Source organism: Dreissena polymorpha, chromosome 7 (genome assembly GCF_020536995.1).
Source record: "Dreissena polymorpha isolate Duluth1 chromosome 7, UMN_Dpol_1.0, whole genome shotgun sequence".
Classification (NCBI taxonomy): domain Eukaryota; kingdom Metazoa; phylum Mollusca; class Bivalvia; order Myida; family Dreissenidae; genus Dreissena; species Dreissena polymorpha.
Genome location: NC_068361.1, coordinates 38,363,829 through 38,387,662, shown reverse-complemented (window position 1 = coordinate 38,387,662; position 23,834 = coordinate 38,363,829). Strand labels below are relative to the sequence as shown.

The window sequence follows — 23,834 nt, the reverse complement described above, 5'->3', positions numbered from 1 at the left end:
TTGGCAAAAACAAATTAATCATGTTCTTCATTTCATTGTTAGATTGCAAAAGAATGAATGAAACGTCACTTATTGTTTGAAAACATGGCGTTCATTTAGTTATGAAATCCTCGTGAATTGTGGTATGTTCCTTTCAGAATATGGTTCTTTCAAAAGATTTATTAACATTTCATTTCAAACGTCAATATTTTAAACGAAATGACTGTTGTAAATCTTATATTTAATATTTACACGGGCACAAATATATGATATGTTTATTTTGTATTTTCTTACTTGATTTTCTGTTCCTGAAACTTTAGTGTACATGTATATAGTACATGTTTGAAATAAATGTTCATTCTGCGATTCGATCTTAATTTTTTTTTGAATGGTCAAATGATTCGTTTATTAGGAAATGGAAAATTATTAAAATGTGACACAAAATTGGGCTATTTGTAGATCAATTTCTGAACTAGTTAATGTGATCGGTCTTTCTTCGTCGTCCGTCAAACGTTTCACTAAAGCGAAATCACCTACTCAGCTGTGTCATTGGCTTCAATCCGGCAAAGTAGGGGCATTGTGTTCGTGAAACACAATGCCCCCTACTTTACCGGGTTGAAGCCCTATATTTTACCTTTGACCTTAAAGGATGACCTTGACATTTCACCACTCAAAATGTGCATCTCCATGAGATACGCATGCATGCCAAATATCGAGTTGCTATCTTTAATATTGCAAAATTTGACCCTTTACCTAGAAGGATGACCTTGACCTGTCACCACTCAAAATGTGCAGCTCCATGAGATACACGTGCATGCCGAAATTCTTCAATATTGCAAAAGTTATGGGCAATGTTAAAGTTTTCGGACGTTCGAACGAACGGACTGACGGACGAACAGACAGACTGACAGTTCAAAAACTATATGCCACCCTCCAGGGGCATAAAACGTTTAAGTTTTCTGACGGACTGACAGACGCCATATATTTAACATTTGACCTTGAAGGGATGATCTTGACCTTCACCTTTCACTACTCAAAATGTGCAGTTTTATGAGATACACATGCATGCAAAATATCAAGTTGCTATCTTTAATATTGAAATAGTTATGGCCAATGTTAAATTTTTCGGACGGACGGACAGACGCCATATATATGACATTTGACCTTGAAGGATGACCTTGACCTTGACCGGTTGCCACTCAAAATGTTCAGCTCCTTGAGATACACATGCATGCCAAATATCATGTTGAATATTGAAAAAGTTATGGCGAATGTTAAAGTTTTCGGACGAACAGACGCCATATATTTTACATTTGACCTTGAAGGATGACATTGACCTTCACTTTTCACCACTAAAAATGTGCAGCTCCATTAGATGCACATGTATGACACATATCAAGTTGCTATGTTTAATATTGAAAATGTTATGGCCATTAAAGTTTTCGGACGGACGGACACACAGACTGACTGACGGACAGTTCAACTGCTATATGCCACCCTACCGGGGGCATAAAAATTTGAATATTTGTTTACGAGCCGGTATAGTTTTATATGAGTTGTGTCTACTTGTGATACACGTACCTAGATCGGTCTATGGTCTGACCCTATATATATATATATATATATATATATATATTTATATATATATATATATATATATATATATATATATATATATATATATATATATATATATATATATATATATATATATATATATTTATTTATTTATTTATATATACTCAACCGGAGTATAAATAGCGAATTATGCATTTGATTGCCAATTATACGTGCAGTCATCATTGTAAAACGACTAAAATGCACGGCGAATATAAAAAGTAACGCTTGACTTTAATGGCATTTTATTTTTCTTGCTGTTGATTACATAATAGCAATTGCCCTATGTTTCACTTGTGTACATTATTCTGATTGGCTATGGTATATCATTTGACTGGGCGAGCTGCCTCCACGAAGCGCACGAGGAAATCGAGCATCGAGCGTGGGACTACTTGGATTAATTATGCCACGTGCGACATGTACACAGTCGAAAAGGAGGCGCTTACTAAATTCATGCACGAATAAATCCAAAATTATATTGTCTCTTTGCCAAACCATTGAACACATATGCACATGCAGACTGATAATTGTAATTACATGCTTAAGGATTGAAACGCTCGTTTCTTCGCGTCATCGATGTAAGTAGGTTAGTTTTGGTATTTAATTCGGCTTAATGCAAATTAGTTCCTCACAAAAAATGCACATTTTCAACTAGAGACAACTAAACATCTTCCATTTAAAAGACCGGAGAGCGCGTTCAAGATAACACTTAAATAGCTGCAGTGATGTATCAAGCAGATACTATAATGGTGAGCATTAAAATACGATTCAATTTCAGATTTAACAAAAGTTGAGCTTCAAATCTTCGCATTAAAGCTGATTATTTAAATGATAAATCTCTAATTCTAAATATCAAAGTAAAAAAGATGATTTATAAAACAACATAACAGCTTATGAGTATCCGTCTGTTCTTCAGTATTTATTCAGAAAAAGTAAGACAAATGAACTAAAGTAAAGGACATGTCCTTAAACAACAAAAACAAGTAACACAAACAAGAGTGCTAACAGGCCCTGGATCGCTCACCTAAGAGAATGATATGAAAAGAAAGACGAGTTAAACTCGTGTGCAAATAATTTAGAACATTTATATGACAAAGGCTGACTTCAAGTCAATGTTAAGGTCTTCCAAAGTATTTAATATAAGCATATATAGAAAATTACACGACCCTCTGGTAGCCATGGTTACCCGACCCCCGGGTAGACATGGTTACCCGACCCCCTGGTAGACATGGTTCCCCGACCCCCTGGTAGACATGGTTCCCGACCCCCTGGTAGACATGGTTCCCGACCCCCTGGTAGACATGGTTACCCGACCCTCTAGTAGACATGGTCAGCCGACCCCCTGGTAGACATGGTTACCCGACTCCCTGGCTGACATGGTTCCCGACCCCCTGGAAGACAAGTTTATCCGACCCCCTGGTAGACATGGTTTACCAGACCCCCTGGTAGACATGGTTTACACGACCCCCTGGTAGACATGGTTTACCGTACCCCCTGGTAGACATGGTTACCCGACCCCCTGGTAGACATAGTTACCCGACCCCCTGGAAGACATGTTTATCCGACCCCCCTGGTAGACATGATTTACCAGACCCGCTGGTAGACATGGTTTACACGACCCCCTGGTAGACATTGTTTACCCGACCCCTTAGTAGACATGGTTACCCGACCCCCTGGTAGACATGGTTTACCCGACCCCCTGGTAGAAATGGTTCCCGACCCCCTGGTAGACATGGTTACCCGACCCCCTGGTAGACATGGTTACCCGACCACCTGGTAGACATGGTTCCCGACCCCCTGATAGACATGGTTCCCGACCCCCTGGCAGACATGGCCCGACCCCCTGGTAGACATGGTTTACCCGACCCCCTGGTAGACATGGTTTACCCGACCTTCTGGTAGACATGACCCGACCCCCTGGTAGACATGGTTTACCCGACCCCTTAGTAGACATGGTTACCCGACCCCCTGGTAGACATGGTTTACCCGACCCCCTGGTATAAATGGTTCCCGACCCCCTGGTGGACATGGTTACCTGACCCCCTGGTAGACATATTTACCCGACCACCTGGTAGACATAGTTCCCGACCTCCTGGTAGACATGGTTCCCGACCCCCTGGTAGACATGGTTTTTAATGCTGATTGACCAGAACCAGTTTACAACTCAAAAGTGTCAAGGAAACAAAAGTTTTGACCAAAGTTCATGAAGATTGGGCTAAAATTGAAACTTCTAAATTTTCACATGTCCGCATTATAAACAAAAAGAGAAACTGCCCCATCACCTGGCGGCCTATTCCCCCCCCTTATCAGTACCAATTTAGAACTTGTCTGAAAAATCAATAATACCAATTTTCTGACTAAGTTTTATAATGATTGGCAAAAAAAGGGACTTAAAGGGTGTTCACAAGCTTCTTTTACTACATAAAATATATGGAAAATGGCCCCATGGTGGCCATGTTATTTTACGGAACGGAACCAGTTTCAAACAATTTAAACATATAGAGAAAACTGCCCCTGCCCCTTCAAGCCATATTTCCCCACCGATCTTGACCATTTTCGAAATCGTCCATGATATAAATAAAACCAATGTTCTGACCAAGTTTCATGATAGGGAAAAAATTTGACTTCGAAGGTAACTTTATAGCCATGTCCGGAAAACTGCCCCGACCCTGGCGGCCATGTTTTCAACCGACCAGAACCATTTTCGAATTCAAGAAGCGACATATCATTTACACAAACATTTTGGCAAAGTAAATGTGACTTCTAGAGTATTCACAAGGTCTTTATTCGTTGACCAAGTGACCTTGTTTTCGACCCCACATGACCAGTTTAGAACGCAGTTGAGGTATGATTTGGACCAAATTGCTGACAAAGTTTCATGAAGATCGGACAATAAATGCGGTCTCTAGTGTTCACAAGGCAAAGGTTCACGACGGACACAGGTCGATCGAATATCACCATGAGCACTAAAGAGCTTATGGTTACATCTGAAATTACTGAAGTACGCTCAATAGAACATTTGCGTTAAAAACTGAACTTAAAATGAGCAAAAATAAACAAAACAATAGAGCACAATAAAAACTTTACTAAAATGTTATTTCACAGTAAGTCGATATAAACTAATCCGGCAGGACCATATTATTTGGGTACCATATACGCTTCCATAATTTTTAAACAACGCCCTTTGTCCACATAAATAATATCGACTCCTTTAGTTATATCGCCATGTCAACATTATGTTACTTGCAAGTCATCAAGATATATGCCGTCATACAGTAAACAACACAGAAATAGTTAAATTTACATGACGGCTAAAGGTTCAAATATCGTCAGAAATTTAGGTTCTGATGCCAACATGCGGGTTGTTTAAGTCTTGACAACTTATCTTATGTCGACAAATCAACATAATTTTAGGCGTCATGCTCTTTTGAAAATGACTTGCCATCGTAGTTTTAGTCGACACGATGAGTTATTTTTGACGACATGGCACCTTTTTCATATCATGCCGTCATAGAATGTTGACATCATCATAGTATCAGGGTGTACCATATACGTTTCCATAGAAAACCCTACAAAACTATGACGACATACCATGTTATTTCACAGTAAGTCAACATAAACTAATCCGGCATGACCCTATTATTGGGATGTACCTTATACGCTTCCATAGGGAGACACCTACAAAACTATGACGACATACCATGTTAGTTCACTACGGAAACGTATATGGTACACCCCAATAATGTGGTCATGCCGGAATAATTTATATCGACTTACTGTGAAATAACATGGTATGTCGACATAGTTTTGTAGCTTTTCCCACCTTAATTTTACTCGTCATAACGACATTAAGTTGAAGTCTCGACGTAAATCTGTCAGGCTTTTCCCGAAAATATGTTTGGTCGACATGATCTAAGTCGACAAATCTACATAATATTTGGCGTCATGCTCTTGTGAAAATGACTTGCCATCATAGTTTTAGTCGACAAGATGAGTTATATTTTTGCGCCATGACACCTTTTTTATATCATGTCGTCATAAAATTTTGACATCATCACATTATTGCAACATTGGTTCATGACTTCCGGGCGTCAAACAGAATTTTAGTTTCTGGTATATTCTTTCGAAACACGCAAGACCTCAGACAGTCCATTTTTACAGTAGGAATGCTTGGTATAAACGTAAAAATAACATACACTGTTTGCAAACAATACATATTTATGTGTTCGTTGGGTTTTATGAGCATTGAGAGAGCTTAAATCTCGATTGATTCATTTAGATATTTCTCCTTAACTAATACTTGTAAAACGTGTGTTTAACGACTCACAACTTTTTTATATTGCAGAGTTGTGTCTTAGTGGTACTGATATATGTTGACTCATCGTTAGCTGTACTTTCAAATCAAGAAAGGGATGCTTGGATTTCGCGTTATCACAAACAGGGCTATACGCGTCTGGATTTATGTGGATTCTTGCTTTCCTGCACAACACTGCTCTCAGATTGAGTAACCTGAAACGTATACTGCGAAGGTTAGGGCTAAAAAGACGCAACGCGTCGTCTCCTCTTCCAGACGTTATACGAGCAATTCGTTTAGTATATACAAGAGGGATGGCTGAATGTGGTTATAAAACTATATGGAAACTGGTCAACACAACCACAAATGTCAAAGTTACCCAAGAATCAACAAGGTGTTATTGAAGGTAATTGATCCTGAGGGTGTTGCTCTTAGGTCTGCACTTCGCCTGCGACGCATAGTCTATACCAATAAAGGCCCTAATTTTACTAAACAAATTGATGGGTATTTTACGCTAACAACTTTTGAAATTGTTATACACGGGGCGGTTGATGAATTTTCCAGATGCATGTTATGGCTGGAGGCATGTTATTCGAATAATGACCATCGAATTATTGCGGGCATCTTTGTTAACTTTGTGAAACGGATTGGTCGCGTTCCACGTCTGGTTCGTGACGATGCAGGGACAGAAAACGTTTAGGTACGGGCTATGCAAATAGCGTTTAGGTTTAATGACAGAGATAACATGTCTGGAATGAACAATTACATGACTGGGAGATCCACTGGTAATCAAAGAATTGAATTTTTTTGGGTAAATTTAAGAGTCAGTTTTACTGTGTTTTGGAGGAACTATTTTAAGGACATGGTACACAGCGGCTTGCTACGGATTGATGATCCTGTGTATTTAGAATGCTTGAGATTCTGTTTCATACCATTAATACAACATGATCTGAACTATTTTACCCATCTATGGAATTCTCATCGGATTCGGCAGCAAAGACACATGGAAGCACCAAATGGGATACCGACGGTAATGTACTAGCAGCCTGAGGCGTATGGAACCAGAGAATTTTTAATTCGGCTTTCTTGCGAATTGGAAACCATTGATCGTATTCAAGAGAGATACTTTGTAAAGAAACCGCAGTATGGGTGTAAAGATGACTTCATACCCGTCCTAGAACATGTGTGTGAAATGCAGCGGGAGCAACTGCCAACTCCAAAATCGATTGAAAGTGCGACTTCTTTGTTCTTTGCCTTGACTGAAATATTGGATGGTTACTAATTTCATATGCAAAAATATATGCTTAAAAAAGAAAAGTGGTTATATTTTGCAAATTTAATCTTTAAGTTAGTTCAAGTGAGTTTCGTTTCGAATTTTATTTACAATGTGTCGATGATCAACAAAAAATTGACATTCTTGTTATTGGAATTGATCATGAAGTAGTTAAACGTTGTTTTTTTTCTTTGCTAAAATAAATTCACTAGTATTGTTGTACACATTTAAAGACATTGCAAACTTGGCAAAAACAGATTAATCATGTTCTTCATTTCATTGTTAGATTGCGAAAGAATGAATTAAACGTCACTTATTGTTTGAAAACATGGCGGTCATTTAGTTATGAAATCCTCGTAAATTGTGGTAAGTTCCTTTCAAAATATGGTTCTTTCAAAAGATTTATTAACATTTCATTTCAAACGTCAATATTTTAAACGAAATGACTGTTGTAAATCTTATATTTAATATTTACACGGGCACAAATATATGATATGTTTATTTTGTATTTTCTTACTTGATTTTCTGTTCCTGAAACTCTAGTGTACATGTATATATTACATGTTTAAAATAAATGTTCATTCTGCAATTCGATCTTAATTTTTTTTTGAATGGTCAAATGATTCGTTTATGAGGAAATGGAAAATTATTAAAATGTGACCCAAAATTGGGCTATTTGTAGATCAATTTCAGGGCTAGTTAATGTGATCGGTCTTTCTTCGTCGTCCGTCAAAATTTTTACTAAAGCGAAATCACCTACTCAGCTGTGTCAATGGCTTCAACCCGGCAAAGTAATGGCATTGTGTTCGTGAAACACAATGCCCCCTACTTTGCCGGAATGAAGCCATATATTTTACCTTTGACCTTGAAGGATGACCTTGACATTTCACCACTCAAAATGTGCATCTCCATGAGATACGCATGCATGCCAAATATCGAGTTGCTATCTTTAATATTGCAAAATTCGACCCTTTACCTTGAAGGATGACCTTGACCTGTCACCACTCAAAATGTGCAGCTCCATGAGATACACATGCATACAAAATATCTTCAATATTGCAAAAGTTATGGGCAATGTTAAAGTTTTCGGACGGACGGACGAACGGACGGACGGACTGACGGACGAACAGACAGACTGACAGTTCAAAAACTATTTGCCACCCTTCAGGGGCATAAAAAGTTTAAGTTTTCTGACGGACTGACAGACGCCATATATTTGACATTTGACCTTGAAGGATTATCTTGACCTTCACTTTTCACTACTCAAAATGTGCAGCTTCATGAGATACACATGCATGCAAAATATCAAGTTGCTATCTTCAATATTGAAATAGTTATGGCCAATGTTAAAGTTTTCGGACGGACGGACAGACGCCATATATTTGACGTTTGATCTTGAAGGATGACCTTGACCTTCACCGTTTGCCACTCAAAATGTTCAGCTTCTTAAGATACACATGCATGCCAGATATCATGTTGCTATCTTGAATATTGAGAAAGTTATGGCGAATGTTAAAGTTTTCGGACGGACAGACGCCATATATTTGACATTTGACCTTGAAGGATGACATTGACCTTCACTTTTCACCACTAAAATGTGCAGCTCCACGAGATGCACATGTATGACACATATCAAGTTGCTATGTTCAATATTGAAAAAGTAATGGCCATTTAAGTTTTCGGACGGACGGACGCACACACTGACTGACGGACAGTTCAACTGCTATATGCCACCCTACCGGGGGCATAAAAATTTGAATATTTGTTTACGAGCCGGTATAGTTTTATATTAGTTGTGTCTACTTGTGATACACGTACCTAGATTGGTCTATGGTCTGACCCTATATATAGTGTTATTGAAAGCGAATTATGCATTTGATTGCCAATTATACGTTCAGTCATCATTGTAAAACGACAAAAATGCACGGCGAATATAAAAAGTAACGCTTGACTTTAATGGCATTTTATTTTTCTTGCAGTTGATAACATAATAACAATTGCCCTATGTTTCACTAGTGTACATTATTCTGATTGGCTATGGTATATCATTTGACTGGGCTTTAATATTCAATGAAGCGAGCTGCCTCCTCGAAGCGCACGATGAAATCAAGCATCAAGCGTGGGAGTACTTGGATTAATTATGCCACTCGCGACATGTACACAGTCGAAAAGGCTCTTACTAAATTCATGCACGAATTAATCCAAAATTATATTGTCTCTTTGCCAAACCATTGAAAACATATGCACATGCAGACTGATAATTGTAATTACATGTATAAGGATTGACACGCTCGTTTCTTCGCGTCATCGATGTAAGTAGGTTAGTTTTGGTATTTAATTTGGCTTAATGCAAATTAGTTCCTCACAAAAAATGCACATTGTAAACTAGAGACAACTAAACATCTTACATTTAAAGGACCGGAAAGCGCGTTCAAGATAACACTTTAATAGCTACAGTGATGCAACAAGCAGATACTATAATAGTGAGCATTAAAATACGATTCAATTTCAGATTTAACAAAAGTTGAGCTTCAAATCTTCGCATAAAAGCTGATAATTTAAATTATAAATCTCTAATTCTAAATATCATATTTAAAAAGATGATTTATAAAACAACATACCAGCTTATGAGTTTCAGTCTGTTCTTCAGTATTTATTCAGAAAAAGTAAGACAGATGAACTAAAGTTAATGACATGTCCTTAAACAACAAAAACAAGTAACACAAACAAGAGGGCTAAGAGGCCCTGGATCGCTCACCTGAGGGAATGATATAAAAAGAAAGACGAGTATAAGCATATATAGACAATAACCCGACCCCCTGGTAGACATGGCCCGACCCCCTGGTAGACATGGCCCGACCCCCTGGTAGACATGGCCCGACCCCCTGGTAGACATAGTCCGACCCCCTGGTAGACATGGTCCGACCCCCTGGTAGACATGGTCCGACCCCCCTGGTAGACATTGCCCGACCCCCTGGTAGACATGGTCCGACCCCCTGGTAGACATGGCCCGACCCCCTGGTAGACATGGCCCGAGCCCTTGGTAGACATGGTTAGCCGATCCCCTGGTAGACATGGTCCGACCCCCTGGTAGACATGGTTTACCCGACCCCCAGGTAGACATGGCCCGACCCCCTGGTAGACATGGTTTACCCGACCCCCTGGTAGACATGGCCCGACCCCCTGGTAGACATGGTTTACCCGACCCCCTTGTAGACATGGCCCGACCCCCTGGTAGACATGGTTTACCCGATCCCCTGGTAGACATGGCCCGACCCCCTGGTAGACATGGTTTACCCGACCCCCTGGTAGACATGGCCCGACCCCCTGGTAGACATGGTTTACCCGACCCACTGGTAGACATGGCCCGACCCCCTGGTAGACATGGTTTTTAATACTGATTGACCAGAACCATTTTACAACTCAAAAGTGTCAAGGAAACAAAAGTTTTGACCAAAGTTCATGAAGATTGGGCTAAAATTGAAACTTCTAGAGTTTTCACATGTCTGCATTATAAACAAAAAGAGAAACTGCCCCATCCGCTGGCGGCCAACCCACCCGTATCAGTACCAATACCAATATCGAACTTGTCTGAAAAATTAATAATACCAGTTTTCTGACTAAGATTCATAATGATTGGCAAAAAAGTAATTTTAAGGGTGTTCACAAGCTTCTTTTACTACATAAAATATATGGAAAATGACCCCATGGTGGCCATGTTTTTGACGGACCATAACCAGTTTCAAACAAACTATACATATAGAGAAAACTGCACCTGCCCCTGAAAGCCATATTTCCCCACCGATCTTGACAATTTTCGTACTCGTCCATGATTTAAATAAAACCATCACAAGGTCTTTATTCGTTGACCAAGTGACCTTGTTTTCGACCCAACATGACCAGTTTAGAACTCAGTTGAGGTATGATTTGGACCAATTTCCTGACAAAGTTTCATGAAGATCGGACAAGAAATGCGGTCTCTAGTGCTCACAAGGCAAAGGTTCACAACGGACACAGGTCGATCGAATATCACCATGAGTACTAAAGAGCTTATGTGAGCTAAACACTGGGCAGCCAATTTGTTGACATAGGCATTGAAAGGACCAATATGTATGTATGCATGTATGTATGCATGTATGCATGTATGCATGTATGTATGTATGTATGTATGTATGTATGTATGTATGTATGTATGTATGTATGTATGTATGTATGTATGTATGTATGTATGTATGTATGTATGTATGTATGTATGTATGTATTGTATGTATGTATGTATGTATGTATGTATGTAAGAATGTATGTATGTATGTATGTATGTAAGAATGTATGTATGTATGTCTGTATGTCTGTATGTATGTATGTATGTATGTATGTCTGTATGTATGTATGTATGTATGTATGTATGTATGTATGTTTGTATGTATGTATGTATGTATGTATGTATGTATGTATGTATGTATGTATGTATGTATGTATGTATGTATGTATGTATGTATGTATGTATGTATGTATGTATGTATGTATGTATGTATGTATGTATGTATGTATTTATGTACATATGTGACCATATGCGCATCTTGGCACTTATATTTTTAATACAAATTCAATTAGTGGCTGCTGAGTGCAGAAACCTTAAAGATTATACCTTATAGTGCCAATAGCATTAAAGGGCAATAACTCATCGAATCAGAATGATTAACATTGACATGAATAACATTGTTTTGTAGTTTTATTCAAATGTTTTCAGAATTATAGAAATGTTTAAAGCTAAAAAACAACAACATTTTAACGTCAATCATTTGGAGAAAAATATATCATAAACATACAAATATTATTTTCAATAACACATCGAATCAGAATGACGAATCAGAATGATTACATTGACATGAATAACAGTGTTTTGTACTTTCCTTCATAAAGAAGAGCGGTCTCCATAGGATGACATATGCCGCCGAAAAATGCTTTGACAGAAGTTATTAGATTTTTTCGAGACCTAAACGCTGATCTTGAACCTTAACGCGGACCCTTAGTTCAAGGTCAAGGTCAAGTCAAAGGTATAAAATTGTGTGCGTATGGTAAGGTCTTGTCCATATACACATGCATACTAAATATGAGGGTTACATCTGAAGCGACATAGAAGTTATGAGCATTATTTGAAACCCTAACGCAGATTTTGAAACCCAAACGTGGACCCTAAGTTCAAGGTCAAGGTCAAAGCGGTCAAAATGTGTGTGCGTATGGAAAGACGTTGTACATATACACATGCATACCAACTATGAAGGTTACCTCTGCAGCGACATAGAAGTTATGAGCATTATTTGAAACCCTAACACAGATTTTGAAACCCAAACGCGGACCCTAAGTTCAAGGTCAAGGTCAAAGCGGTCAAAATGTGTGTGCGTATGAAAAGACTTTGTACATATACAAATGCATACCAAATATGAAGGTTACATCTGAAAGTACTGAAGTACGCTCAATAGAACATTTGCGTTAAAAACTGAACTTAAAATGAGCAAAAATAAACAAAACAATATAGCGCAATAAAAACTTAACTATATAGGATCTTGCATGAGTGGTCGTTTTGTATTGAATTTATTAAACGAGTCATCTAAATGAAGATAAAAACGAGGCTTGCCGAGTTTTTATCTTCATTTAGATGACGAGTTTAATAAATTCAATACAAAACGACCACGAATGCAAGATTCTATTTAAAACATGACCAACAAAATGCTTAAAAACACACATGTATTCCCCTCCGTGCCATATAGAGGAAAGGTCAATATCTATAACGAAGCAGCAATGCGGTCATTGTGTGTACCTGAGCATGAGAAGTAGGTCTGGACGAACAATCGTGTTTTTTGTTGTTGTACTCAAGCAGTTACATTCAATTATTAAATAAAGGCAACCGACGCGGAAAACATTAAAAGTCGCACATACTGGACAGATATGTCAAATGAGGCCATGTTTCTTTTGATTATTTTGACAGCGCGTACGAATATCTTTTAAGTGATTCGGCTAATTTGCATAGTTATATAACTAGTGAAATAACACCCGTGTAATAAACGAAATTGAGCATTACGTTATTTCACTCCTGGAGCGTCAGTCATGTTATAAAAAATGTTATTTCATAGTAAGTCGATATAAACTAATCCGGCATGACCATATTAATTGGGTACCATATACGCTTTCATATTTTTTAAACAACGCCCTTTGTCCACATATATTATATCGACTCCTTTAGTTATATCGCCATGTCAACATTATGTTACTTGCAAGTCATCAAGATATATGCCGTCATACAGTAAACAACACAGAAATAGTTAAATTTACATGACGGCAAGGTTCAAATATCTTCAGAGATTTAGGCTCTGATGCCAACATGCGGGTTGTTTAAGTCTTGGCAACTTATCTTATGTCGACAAATCAACATAATTTTAGGCGTCATGCTCTTTTGAAAATGACTTGCAATCGTAGGTTTAGTCGACACGATGAGCTATTTTTGACGACATGGCACCTTTTTTATATCATGCCGTCATAGAATGTTGACATCATCACAGTATCAGGGTGTACCATATACGTTTCCATAGTTCACAGTGAGTCGATATAAACTAATCCGGCATGATCATATATTGGGGTGTACCATATACTTTTCCGTAAAAAGCTGTCGTCGGGACGCAGAAAATATTACAACAAGCAATCCTCCTTCAGTTAATATATCGACATGTCAAGATTACGTTACTTGCAAGTCACCAATACATATATTTATTATATACCTGTTTAATGCTTTTAACAAAATTCAGGTTGTATCAATCGTTGAAATAAAAAATCCCGTATTACGCTACTCGCTGTTTCCAATTCTGTATTACCATATTAGCCGGACTACTTCGACCCATTTAATGACGTCACATTACGAGCACGAAAATAGAAATATTTTATAATACGAAATATATTACGTACATCATGAGGCGTCATTTCTGTGACGAAACACAATAGTTTTATCTAAACTCTCTGGAATTTAAGGACCTGTCGGACGTGGTGTTTTTTTAACAGTAAACTATTTGTTAAAAACAGCGAACGAATTCAAAACGTATTTTGGATTGTGTGTTTATCATGCATAAATGTATATTTCGATAGGAATACAATAAAATAGTGTGGTTTAAACTAAGTTTCGATAAAGACATGGAAGATAGAAGTGGAAGTGCATATTGTTTCAACGTTTTTGTTATAAACATCGGATTAAAGCTGTCAACTTAATTGTTATAAAAATTGGATTAACGATGGCATTAAGGTAAGCGTGTCGGAAACCTGTGTTTTCCCGGTTCGAATGTTTACACGTTAATTTACATAAACTGTATTCATACGCGTCTTAAATAAACTATGGCATTACCGTTTTTGTCATTGTTTGGTCAGTTTTGTTAAAGTAAAAAATACAATTGTTAACTGTTTTCGTTAGTCGTTGTATATAATAAAATGAACATTACGCTAGTCAATTGTTTCAAGAGTTTGTATCACTCTCGTGGCTTTTGCTATTTCGCATCACACTCGAGGCTCCACCTCTCGTGTGATACGTTATCACACAAGCCACTCAAGTGATACAAACTCTTGGAAAAATTGACGAGCGTAATATTCCGTATTTATGTCGTAAACAAGTAGACAACACAGATATAATTAGATATACTGCACGGCGTGAATATAAAACATCGTAAGATATAGTTGTTATATCAACATGCGGGTTCTTAATGTCTTGACAACTTATCCTAAGTCGACAATTCAACATTATAATGTGCGTCATGCTCTTGTGAAATTGACTTACCGTCGTATGTTTAGTCCACAATTTGAGTAAATTTTTACGCTAAGACATATTCTTAATATCATGCCGTCATAGAATTTTAGCATCATCACATCATTAGGGTTTACCATATACGTTTCCATATATTTTCGCCATTGTAATTACGCGATTTCATTATCATTATTAATGATAATAAAATCTCTTCCATTATAACTTTGTGTTTCTGTTTTATTAATACAAGCTAGATATTCATTCTCAACTGGCGACCACAAAGTGTTGGGTCGTTAACGAACATCGGAAGAGTTTGAATTTTTCCTTTTCACAGCTACGTTACACAGGATGATTCATATTGATTATATCGCCTGGTTACTTGTTCCATATGAGCAATTAAATAAAAATAAACACCAGGAAAATGCAAACGCTACAGAAAGTTTTGAAACTATGATTTACATTTAAATAAGTCGTTTAAGCAAATAGAGGCAGAGACGTAGCATACTTTTAAATATTGGGGCATATAACATTTTGCACTATGAAAACTAAACGGTAATACAAAGAGGCGAAGCTATTTGGTACAGCTTTCGTTTTAATCAACGGTTTACATGTATAAGCTGAATTTTAATAGTGTTACATTTATTAAAACAATGCAATAATACACAGAAAATACAGCAGTTCGCGAAAATGCTTTCCACGCAACACAAAAAGCGTACGTGTTTTCACACTTTTCCTAAATATCTTAAATTTCAACTAGTTTACTCTAACAATTTCATTGACAGTGTCCTCTACTGATAAATGTGGAGCGTCGTATGATGTATGAGTCGCTCCTGTGTCATGTACGTCCGAAGATAAGTTTCAGATGTCTCAAAGCGATCTCTTACTCGTAGAGTTTGTGGTCGGCGTTGCCAGAATGTGACATCTAACGCTTTCGGGAAGTAAAACATGCAGCAACCCAGTTGGTCGCTTTCCGTGCAGTCGATTTAATTTCCCCAACGTCGAGTGATGTTGCAATAATCGTCATGAGGTGCTCCACGGCATTCTTTTGACATTCGCCTCCTTCACATTGGGAATAGCTTGGCGGGGAAGCCTGCAAGTTTAAGACTCACTTTTTTTGGTAACTGCCCTTGTGTAACAGATTTTTTCCGCATGCTTTGCGAGTTAGTTCCTGTGAAAAAAATGCAATAATATAAATGAAATATCTAATATTGATTCAGACAAAGCTGTTTCCTGACTACGAATAAATAAATAAAAGTGGATTATATAATTATGATTATCAGATATGTACATGTTAATAAAACAGCTTATTCTGTATAATACTAACACCTTCATAATTGCACAATGAAGCGTGTCAAACACTGATTCTTTCAATAAACGTTGTTCTTGTAACATCTTTCCTAACGTACGTTTAAAAAAACTGAAGTGTCTTAGTTTATCAGTAATATTGAGGTTATACAAAATATTTATATATTGCAAATCAAGAATCAATTAAACAAGTTGACCAATTTTGCGTTAAAAAATATCATTGATATCAGATCACTTATCAGGTCAAACATTTGGGATATAAAACAAGTAACTTAAGGGTATGTTCTTAAAACATCTTATAAAGCTTAATTGTTTTACATGATGTGCAGGTAATTTGGGGAATAAATTAATCCCAAGTAGTTGGTTCAGTACTAAAAATTTGCAGACACTTACAAATAAAAATGCTTAAGACGTTAAATATTATTTTCCACAAATAAGCCAGCGCGTGTTAGTACAAATTCATTGCATAATATAATAAATTGAAAGGTTGTGCTCGGGTTCGGGTTAGGTGGAGCACAGTACGAAGATAATACAGGTGTCAGAAACTACAGTGACAATTTCAATATCCAAGTTCTGTCGTTTAAAACAGAATATATTCAAAATTAGTGCTCAGAATGTTCAGATTTACAGTAATTTGAGTAAATTAAAGTTCGCAATTTTAAAAATAAAAATCCATGTATCGTTGTAAACAACGACGGTTAGTATAAATTATATAAATGATTCCTATAATGCTTCGCAACATCCGGTAATACGCACAACTGCTAACAAATATTTTTTCCCGAAAGAAGCTCTTAACCATGCTATTATAATAATTATACAAATATGCATTAAGGCTATAAACCAACTGGCAAGTATTGGTCGAACATCTTGTATTGAATTTTTTATCGATTCGCGAACTACTTCATGAATTAACATACATGTAATTTTATATTGCTGTTCCGTAATATGATACTGAAGTTATTTGTATAGCGGAAACGTTTCGATAGGCACTGGTTTTAATGGTTATCTTACACTTGTCTACACTTAAACTAAGATCGTGCTTTGTCAGCTCGTATAATGGTTGTTTAAACGTTAAATATGCGCATTGGGATTGCTATAAATGAGGAGTGAATAATAATAAAATACCAAAGCTTCTTTACAGGAAATGGATTATGTTTGTATATGTATGATGTGGGTGTGTATAATACAGACCTGAAGCTAACTCAACGTTAAAAGCGAAAGTGTTAACATGGACTTTTGTTGATCAGATGTATAAGGATTGAAGGCGTTTTTATCTGTTTGGAAAAAATGAAGCTGCTTAAATATTTACTTTTCATTTTGTACGTAAACATACTTGGTATCATTTGCGCTACAATCGATGAGTACACTTTATGTTCAACAATGCCAACAGTTTCTTTTAACATCAATTGTGAACATGTGAATGACACTTTCATGTGTTATGAGAATATCCCTGCTGATATGCCACCCAACGTGAAACGAGTACAGCTACATTGTATTGACCCGATGGAAATAACAAATGAAACGTTCCAAGGAGGAGGATGGGACAATGTTACCTATTTAATGCTTTTTATGAATGGGCAATCATCAACCACCCTACATGGACGGCTATTTACTGGAATGAAGCACCTTACGACACTGCATATTAACATAGTCTCACTGGAAACATTAGATAAAGGAGTATTTGACGGCTTGGAAAATTTAACGACTTTGAATTTAGACAATTGTGTGAAGCTAAATTTTAATGACTTGCTTGACATTATGTCCAATGAAGATGTTTTGCCAAACCTGCATGTGTTATCTCTAAGAAAGACATCATATTACAATTATATCGTAACACTAGGGAAACGGTTCTGGAAAATGTTCAAACGTCCTGTGACGTTCTTAGACATCAGCGAAATGAAAGTAACTGGATATGATTTACGTATTTTGGATATCGACGAAAGCTTCGGTCGAAGTCTTGAACATGTAAATGTTTCCGGAATATCAGTCTCTCACGGTTTAAGTAACTACGTGTCCCACACACGAGTAATGCAAAATTTAAAGACAGTTGACTTATCTGGTATTTACAAGCATGACACTGGGATTAAATCAATCATTTTTTGTAGTCCGTTGTCTCGGTCAATATCAAATATACGTGACTTGCGTAGTACTATATCCCGTAATGGATGGACGAAATTAGGGGAAAATATCGACACTCTTTATTTAGATCATGTATGTGGGGATGATGAAAAACTGTCCCCATTTATTTTTCAAAATATAAAAAACGTTTCATATGTTTATGAGAAAGGTCACAGTTATTCGGCAAACCTAAAACGGGTCTATTTCAGGAAAAATAACACCAGAGTGTTTGATGCGGAAGTGCGTTATTACAACCTAAGCAGTCTGGTGTTCATTGATTTAACAGGAAACGGACTTGAATATATACATCCTGTAATATTTCAGAACTTTCCCTTCTTGGCAAATCTGGTACTATCCGATAATAATTTAGGTCGAATGCAGTTGACAAATGAAACAGATTTTGTTGGACTGTTTAGATCATTACATTACCTCGAACAAATTAAATTAGATAATAACAGACTCAATGCTATTCCACCACTGACATTTGCTGGCAATACAAGATTAACATCGCTTGATTTAGAGTCCAATATGATCACTGATGTAAGTTTCCTTTTGAAAGATATGCCAACTTTAACGCAATTAAACCTTAGGAACAATCGCATTAAAATTGTGCAATCGTCAACAATAGACTGGTTGACAAATTTCCCCTCAGTAAAAGTGACAATTGGTGGTAACGTGCTGACTTGTCAAAAATGTTCCGACTACTCATCGGTCCAAAGCCTTTTAAAAGGACACCCATTAATCGCAGACTTCGATGAATTGCGTTGTGAAGCGGGGAAAGACGTTCCAGTAAAATTATCTTCAGATGTGCTCAAGTCGCTGACATTTGACTGTCATCGTACAGCAATTATCGGTGCTACGGTGGCAAGCACAGTAGCTGTCGTTACAACAGTGTGTATCGGAATAACTGTTTTGCGCTACAAAAGGAAAATTAAACGAAGAGAGAATCGCATGGCTAGCGCTGTGGCCAACTTAAACCATGGCAATGGTTTCGCGGTGTATTTGATTTATAGCAGCGTTGACGAGGTTTTCGTTCGGAGTGCAGTTTTCTCGCCTTTGAATGAGAAGCTAAAGCAAGTGACGGGTGTTGAGCGGGACTTAGTGTGCATTGGTGATGAACAGTTTAGAGTTGGTTGGAACATATATCGAGAAATGTACAGATGTATGGAACGTTCGAATGTAGCTGTTGTAGTACTTTCTGAAGGCTTCACTAATAGCGTTTTCTGTGATCAGGAGATTGACATTGCAATGCAGCTTAAAAAGCCAGTGATATTGTTGTTGAAAGGAGATATTGACATAAACCAACATTCAGAACTCATTCAGCTATTGTTTCGAACGAATGTCCGTATTTTATTCGGATACGAGGATAACGAACTGATCCTGAAAACAACATGGGATAAAGTGTGCGAATCATTTCTGCAGATGAGCTAGATTGCTTAACCGACCAATTATTGCGATGGAATAATGAAAAACATGTATGGAAATGTTGCATAGACCGATCATATTGTCTATATTGATTTTGCGTGTGCTAACTCATACAACCCTTAAAGACGGTTTTATACACGTTTCATTAAATGATCTGTTTTTGTTTGAACTTTTAACTTTGGTTGGTAAGAGCTTAGGCAAACTCACGATTTTTAGTTTGTGCCATAAGTGTCATTTCTGCACTATACTTTACATCAAAATTTTCCCACCGTTTAAAAAGAACTACATTAAACATGTCTTAAACATGTATAACATTGAGAGAATTTGCTGGGATGACATTTGTCGCTCGGCTGCATATCCCTAACATTTTACTATGTGTATGTAACTTTTGCGTTTGAATGTTCGGTATGTTTAACTATAAAATCCATTCACAAACTCATTGTTATTGCTGCCACGGACGCAAAATTGAGTCGTTTCGCACAATTCACAAAGATTTTGGTATATATATATGTGTTTTGTTGTTATTAAAACAAAATAGTATGTTCAAGTTTCATGATGACATATCATTTTGATATTGACATATAAAGTTGATCTTATATATTCTTGTTGTGGAAATATATTTGGTTGTGATTTTCATTCACTAATGGTTCCGTTCTAACAAACATTACTATTCATCATAAGAATTAATACATTTAGTAACCGCATGGCAGGAATACAAATCTAGTGCCCATATTAAAACTCATGAACCAAACGGATAACAATATTTTTTTAAATACAATATCTTCACTCATTAATCAAAATATATATACAAGTATATGTCTTTTAACCTATTCGTTTGAATTTTTGTACTAACGAATCTTAAGTACATACACAAACTCGTAGTTATTGCTGCAAGTGACGCAGAATTAAGCCTTTTCTCCCAATTCACAAAGATATTTGGTATATATGTATGTTGGAGTTAAAAAAAAAAAAGTATGTTTATATTGTATGATGACATATCATGTTGAATTTAACATGAAGTTTATCTTATATATTATTATTGTGGATATATCAGTTCTTGTGATTTTCATTCACTTTTAGTTCCATTATAATAACTATTACTATTCATCATAGGAATTAATACATTAAGTATCCACACACGATGGAAGGAATACACATGCATTTGCAAACGGCCCATATTTTAACTCACGAACAATTTGGATTAAAATTTGTTTCAAAATACAATATTTTCACTCATAATTCAAAATACACAAAATATTTGTGGTTTACATATACTTACGTCTCACATCAGTGCCTGAAAGACTCCCCGCAGGCTATCTTTAACAGTGGGGTTTGCTTGTTTGGTTTTAAAATTGAATTTCAATAATTTGATTTAGTTTGTGTAGAGCGTATTGTGTTTGTGCCCGAAAGAGTTAGTTCCACCAACAAAATGAAAATATGAAATTAAGATAGGGAAATAACAATGCGTTATTGGAAGAAACGTTGCTATTTATGTGCACATCAATTGCCCCATGTGTAAATTTTTTATAATAAGAAGGTTAATGTTTATGCCTACTTTTCGATATATGCACCCGACACAATCTTATCATGACAATCAACAAATTGCAACAACAGTGCAATAATAAAGGCAGGAGTTATAATTTACTGTGAGTTGCCCTTAAATTCAAATATATCTATATTCAAACGAAAATTGAAGTCGACATGTGTGCTAGCCTAAAAATATTTTCCTCGCACGAACAAAAGGCATAACATTTACCACACTCTACAAATACTGATGCAACAGTCATGACTCTTGTGAAGTATAGACACCTATAAAAATGTTTGTATATGTTCCTAACAAAATATCAGACCAAGAGGCGTCTTTTAGTCAGTTCCAGCCTATGAAAATAGAGCGATCATAAGCCCTACGGGCTTATGGATGACACCACAACACACTAATAAGATGTTATAACAATATTTGAAATGTTATTAACACGCCCGTATTGTTAAGTTTTCCCCACACAATTTTTGACAGAATTGCTTTATTTCTAATAATTTGGTTAATCTTACATTTGACGACATTGAACGTTCTTATTTCGGTAAACGTTTAATGAAACAAAAACATGCCGGTACGATTTGATAACGCGACACTACGATGAGGATAACGCAATAGTCTGATGGGACAGTATGATGATGACACGCGACAGTCGGATGCTGTTATTTTGACCGTATGGTGATGATATCCAACACGAAAGCACGATGATGAAAACGCAATAACCCCACAGGATATTACGATGGTGAAAATGTGGCACTACAATGGCGATAACACGAAATTATTTCGCATTTTCATCACCTTACTAGCGCGTTTTCGTTAGTTATCGTTATTACACGTGTTCATTATCATCCCTTATGCAAATGGGACTTTGAACATAATAAGTATATTTTGGTTTTATTGATACAAGTAAGATGATTCTACAATGGCGACAAAACATGGTTAGGTCGTGAACGAACGTCGGCTTGTATCGATTAAATCCTCTTGTTTCTTTTATGTACATGAACAATTTACAAAAAAAGAACAGGAAGTTTTGAAACTACGATATTCAGTTGAATTAATTGTTAAAGAAACTGTCTGCATGGGCGTAGCTAACGTTTACAAATAGTGCCGATGAACATTTAGAATGCTTAAAAGAGAGCGAAGATACACAAATGCACAACGATTTGGTTCAGCTATTGTTATTGTTTTTTTATTACCGATTTATATAAATTAGCTTAATCTTAATAGTGTTGTATGTATTTAAACACTGCGATAATACCAACAAAACATAAGAGTTATACGTCAAAATGATTGCAACGCAACGCCCCAAGCACAAGTGTTTGCACACTCTTCCCAAATATGCTCAATCTGGATTATTTCACGCTAACGAATCCATAGGCAGCGTCCTCAAACATTAAATGCGGAGTATCCTTTGATATTTGAATCGCGCCTGCGTCATGTACGTCCAAGATAATCTTCAGTTGTCGTAGGGCAATCTCTTACTCGTACCGTTTTTTTTTCGGCATTACCAGAATGTGAAATATGACGCTGCCAGGAAGCGTATATTATGTACAAGTTGAAGGAATTGAGTCGTGTACGGTGCCATATGTGCAGAAGATAACATTTCCCCAACTTCGAGTGTTCTGGCAACTATCGTCATGGGGCGCTCCACGGCCTTCCTGTTACATTTCTTCATATGTTTTTTTCGGAATTTTTTGACGAGGCAGCCTTCCAGTCTATGACTCCCTTGTGGTGGTAGCTGCTCTTTGCCCTCAGGTTACATGTTTCTTCTGCATGGGTAGCTATACTGCAGAGACAATTATTGCTTCTGGAAAGGAATAAAATGCATCATATACATTAATCATCTAATATAAATTCAGAATTAAATGAAATCTGATAATGCATAAATAAATAAAAATGATGTATAATGGTGTACGTTTTGGAATGCAAACGTTTCTTGGTTTATAAGTAATATGGAGGTAATACAAATATATTTGTTTACATTGTCAATAAAGAATAAATTGCAATAAATGAAAAATTTTGCTTAGCAGAATTATTTTAATTGACATCTGAGCACTTATTAGGTCAAGCAATTAGGTAAAAGAATTCATTTGCGAGTATTTTAACTTAAACATTGACCAATATTAACGATAAATGTATTGACGGGTTTCCTTAACACAAGTGTTAACCATTTTATGGATGTAAACCCGGAGATGCACGGTACGTGGGTTATACTTCTATTTAAAATCAAATCGAAACTTTTTTTTTTTTAAACTGAATTTGAAACTTCAAGGTTTGCAACTTGTTATGTCTAAGAATCACTGACTGTTGTCCATGGTGTGCACTAAATTTGGAGAATAAATAACTCCCAAATGGTTGTTTCAAATCTTAAACAGTGCATACATCAGAAAACCAAAATTCTGAAGAATGATCTTATACAATTATCGGATTTCACAAATTAATTTCTTCGAGTTAGCAAAAAACTTTTAATTATAAAAATATTTCAGCGTTTACAAAAGGGTTCAAC

At 36.6% G+C, this 23,834-nt stretch overlaps 1 protein-coding gene across 1 annotated transcript; it reads left to right on the top strand.

Moving 5' to 3' along the window:
- The first annotated feature begins 17,715 nt into the window (after positions 1–17,715).
- LOC127838586 (toll-like receptor 13) lies at positions 17,716–20,534 on the top strand. The gene has a single exon (XM_052366413.1). The coding sequence runs from the start codon at positions 17,755–17,757 to the stop codon at positions 19,798–19,800; it is 2,046 nt and encodes a 681-aa protein (XP_052222373.1). The 5' UTR covers positions 17,716–17,754; the 3' UTR covers positions 19,801–20,534.
- The last annotated feature ends 3,300 nt before the right edge of the window (positions 20,535–23,834 follow it).

Coding starts and splice junctions, on each gene's coding strand:
- LOC127838586 (XM_052366413.1), top strand. CDS start 17,755: ATGGAAATAACAAATGAAACGTTCCAAGGAGGAGGATGGGACAATGTT.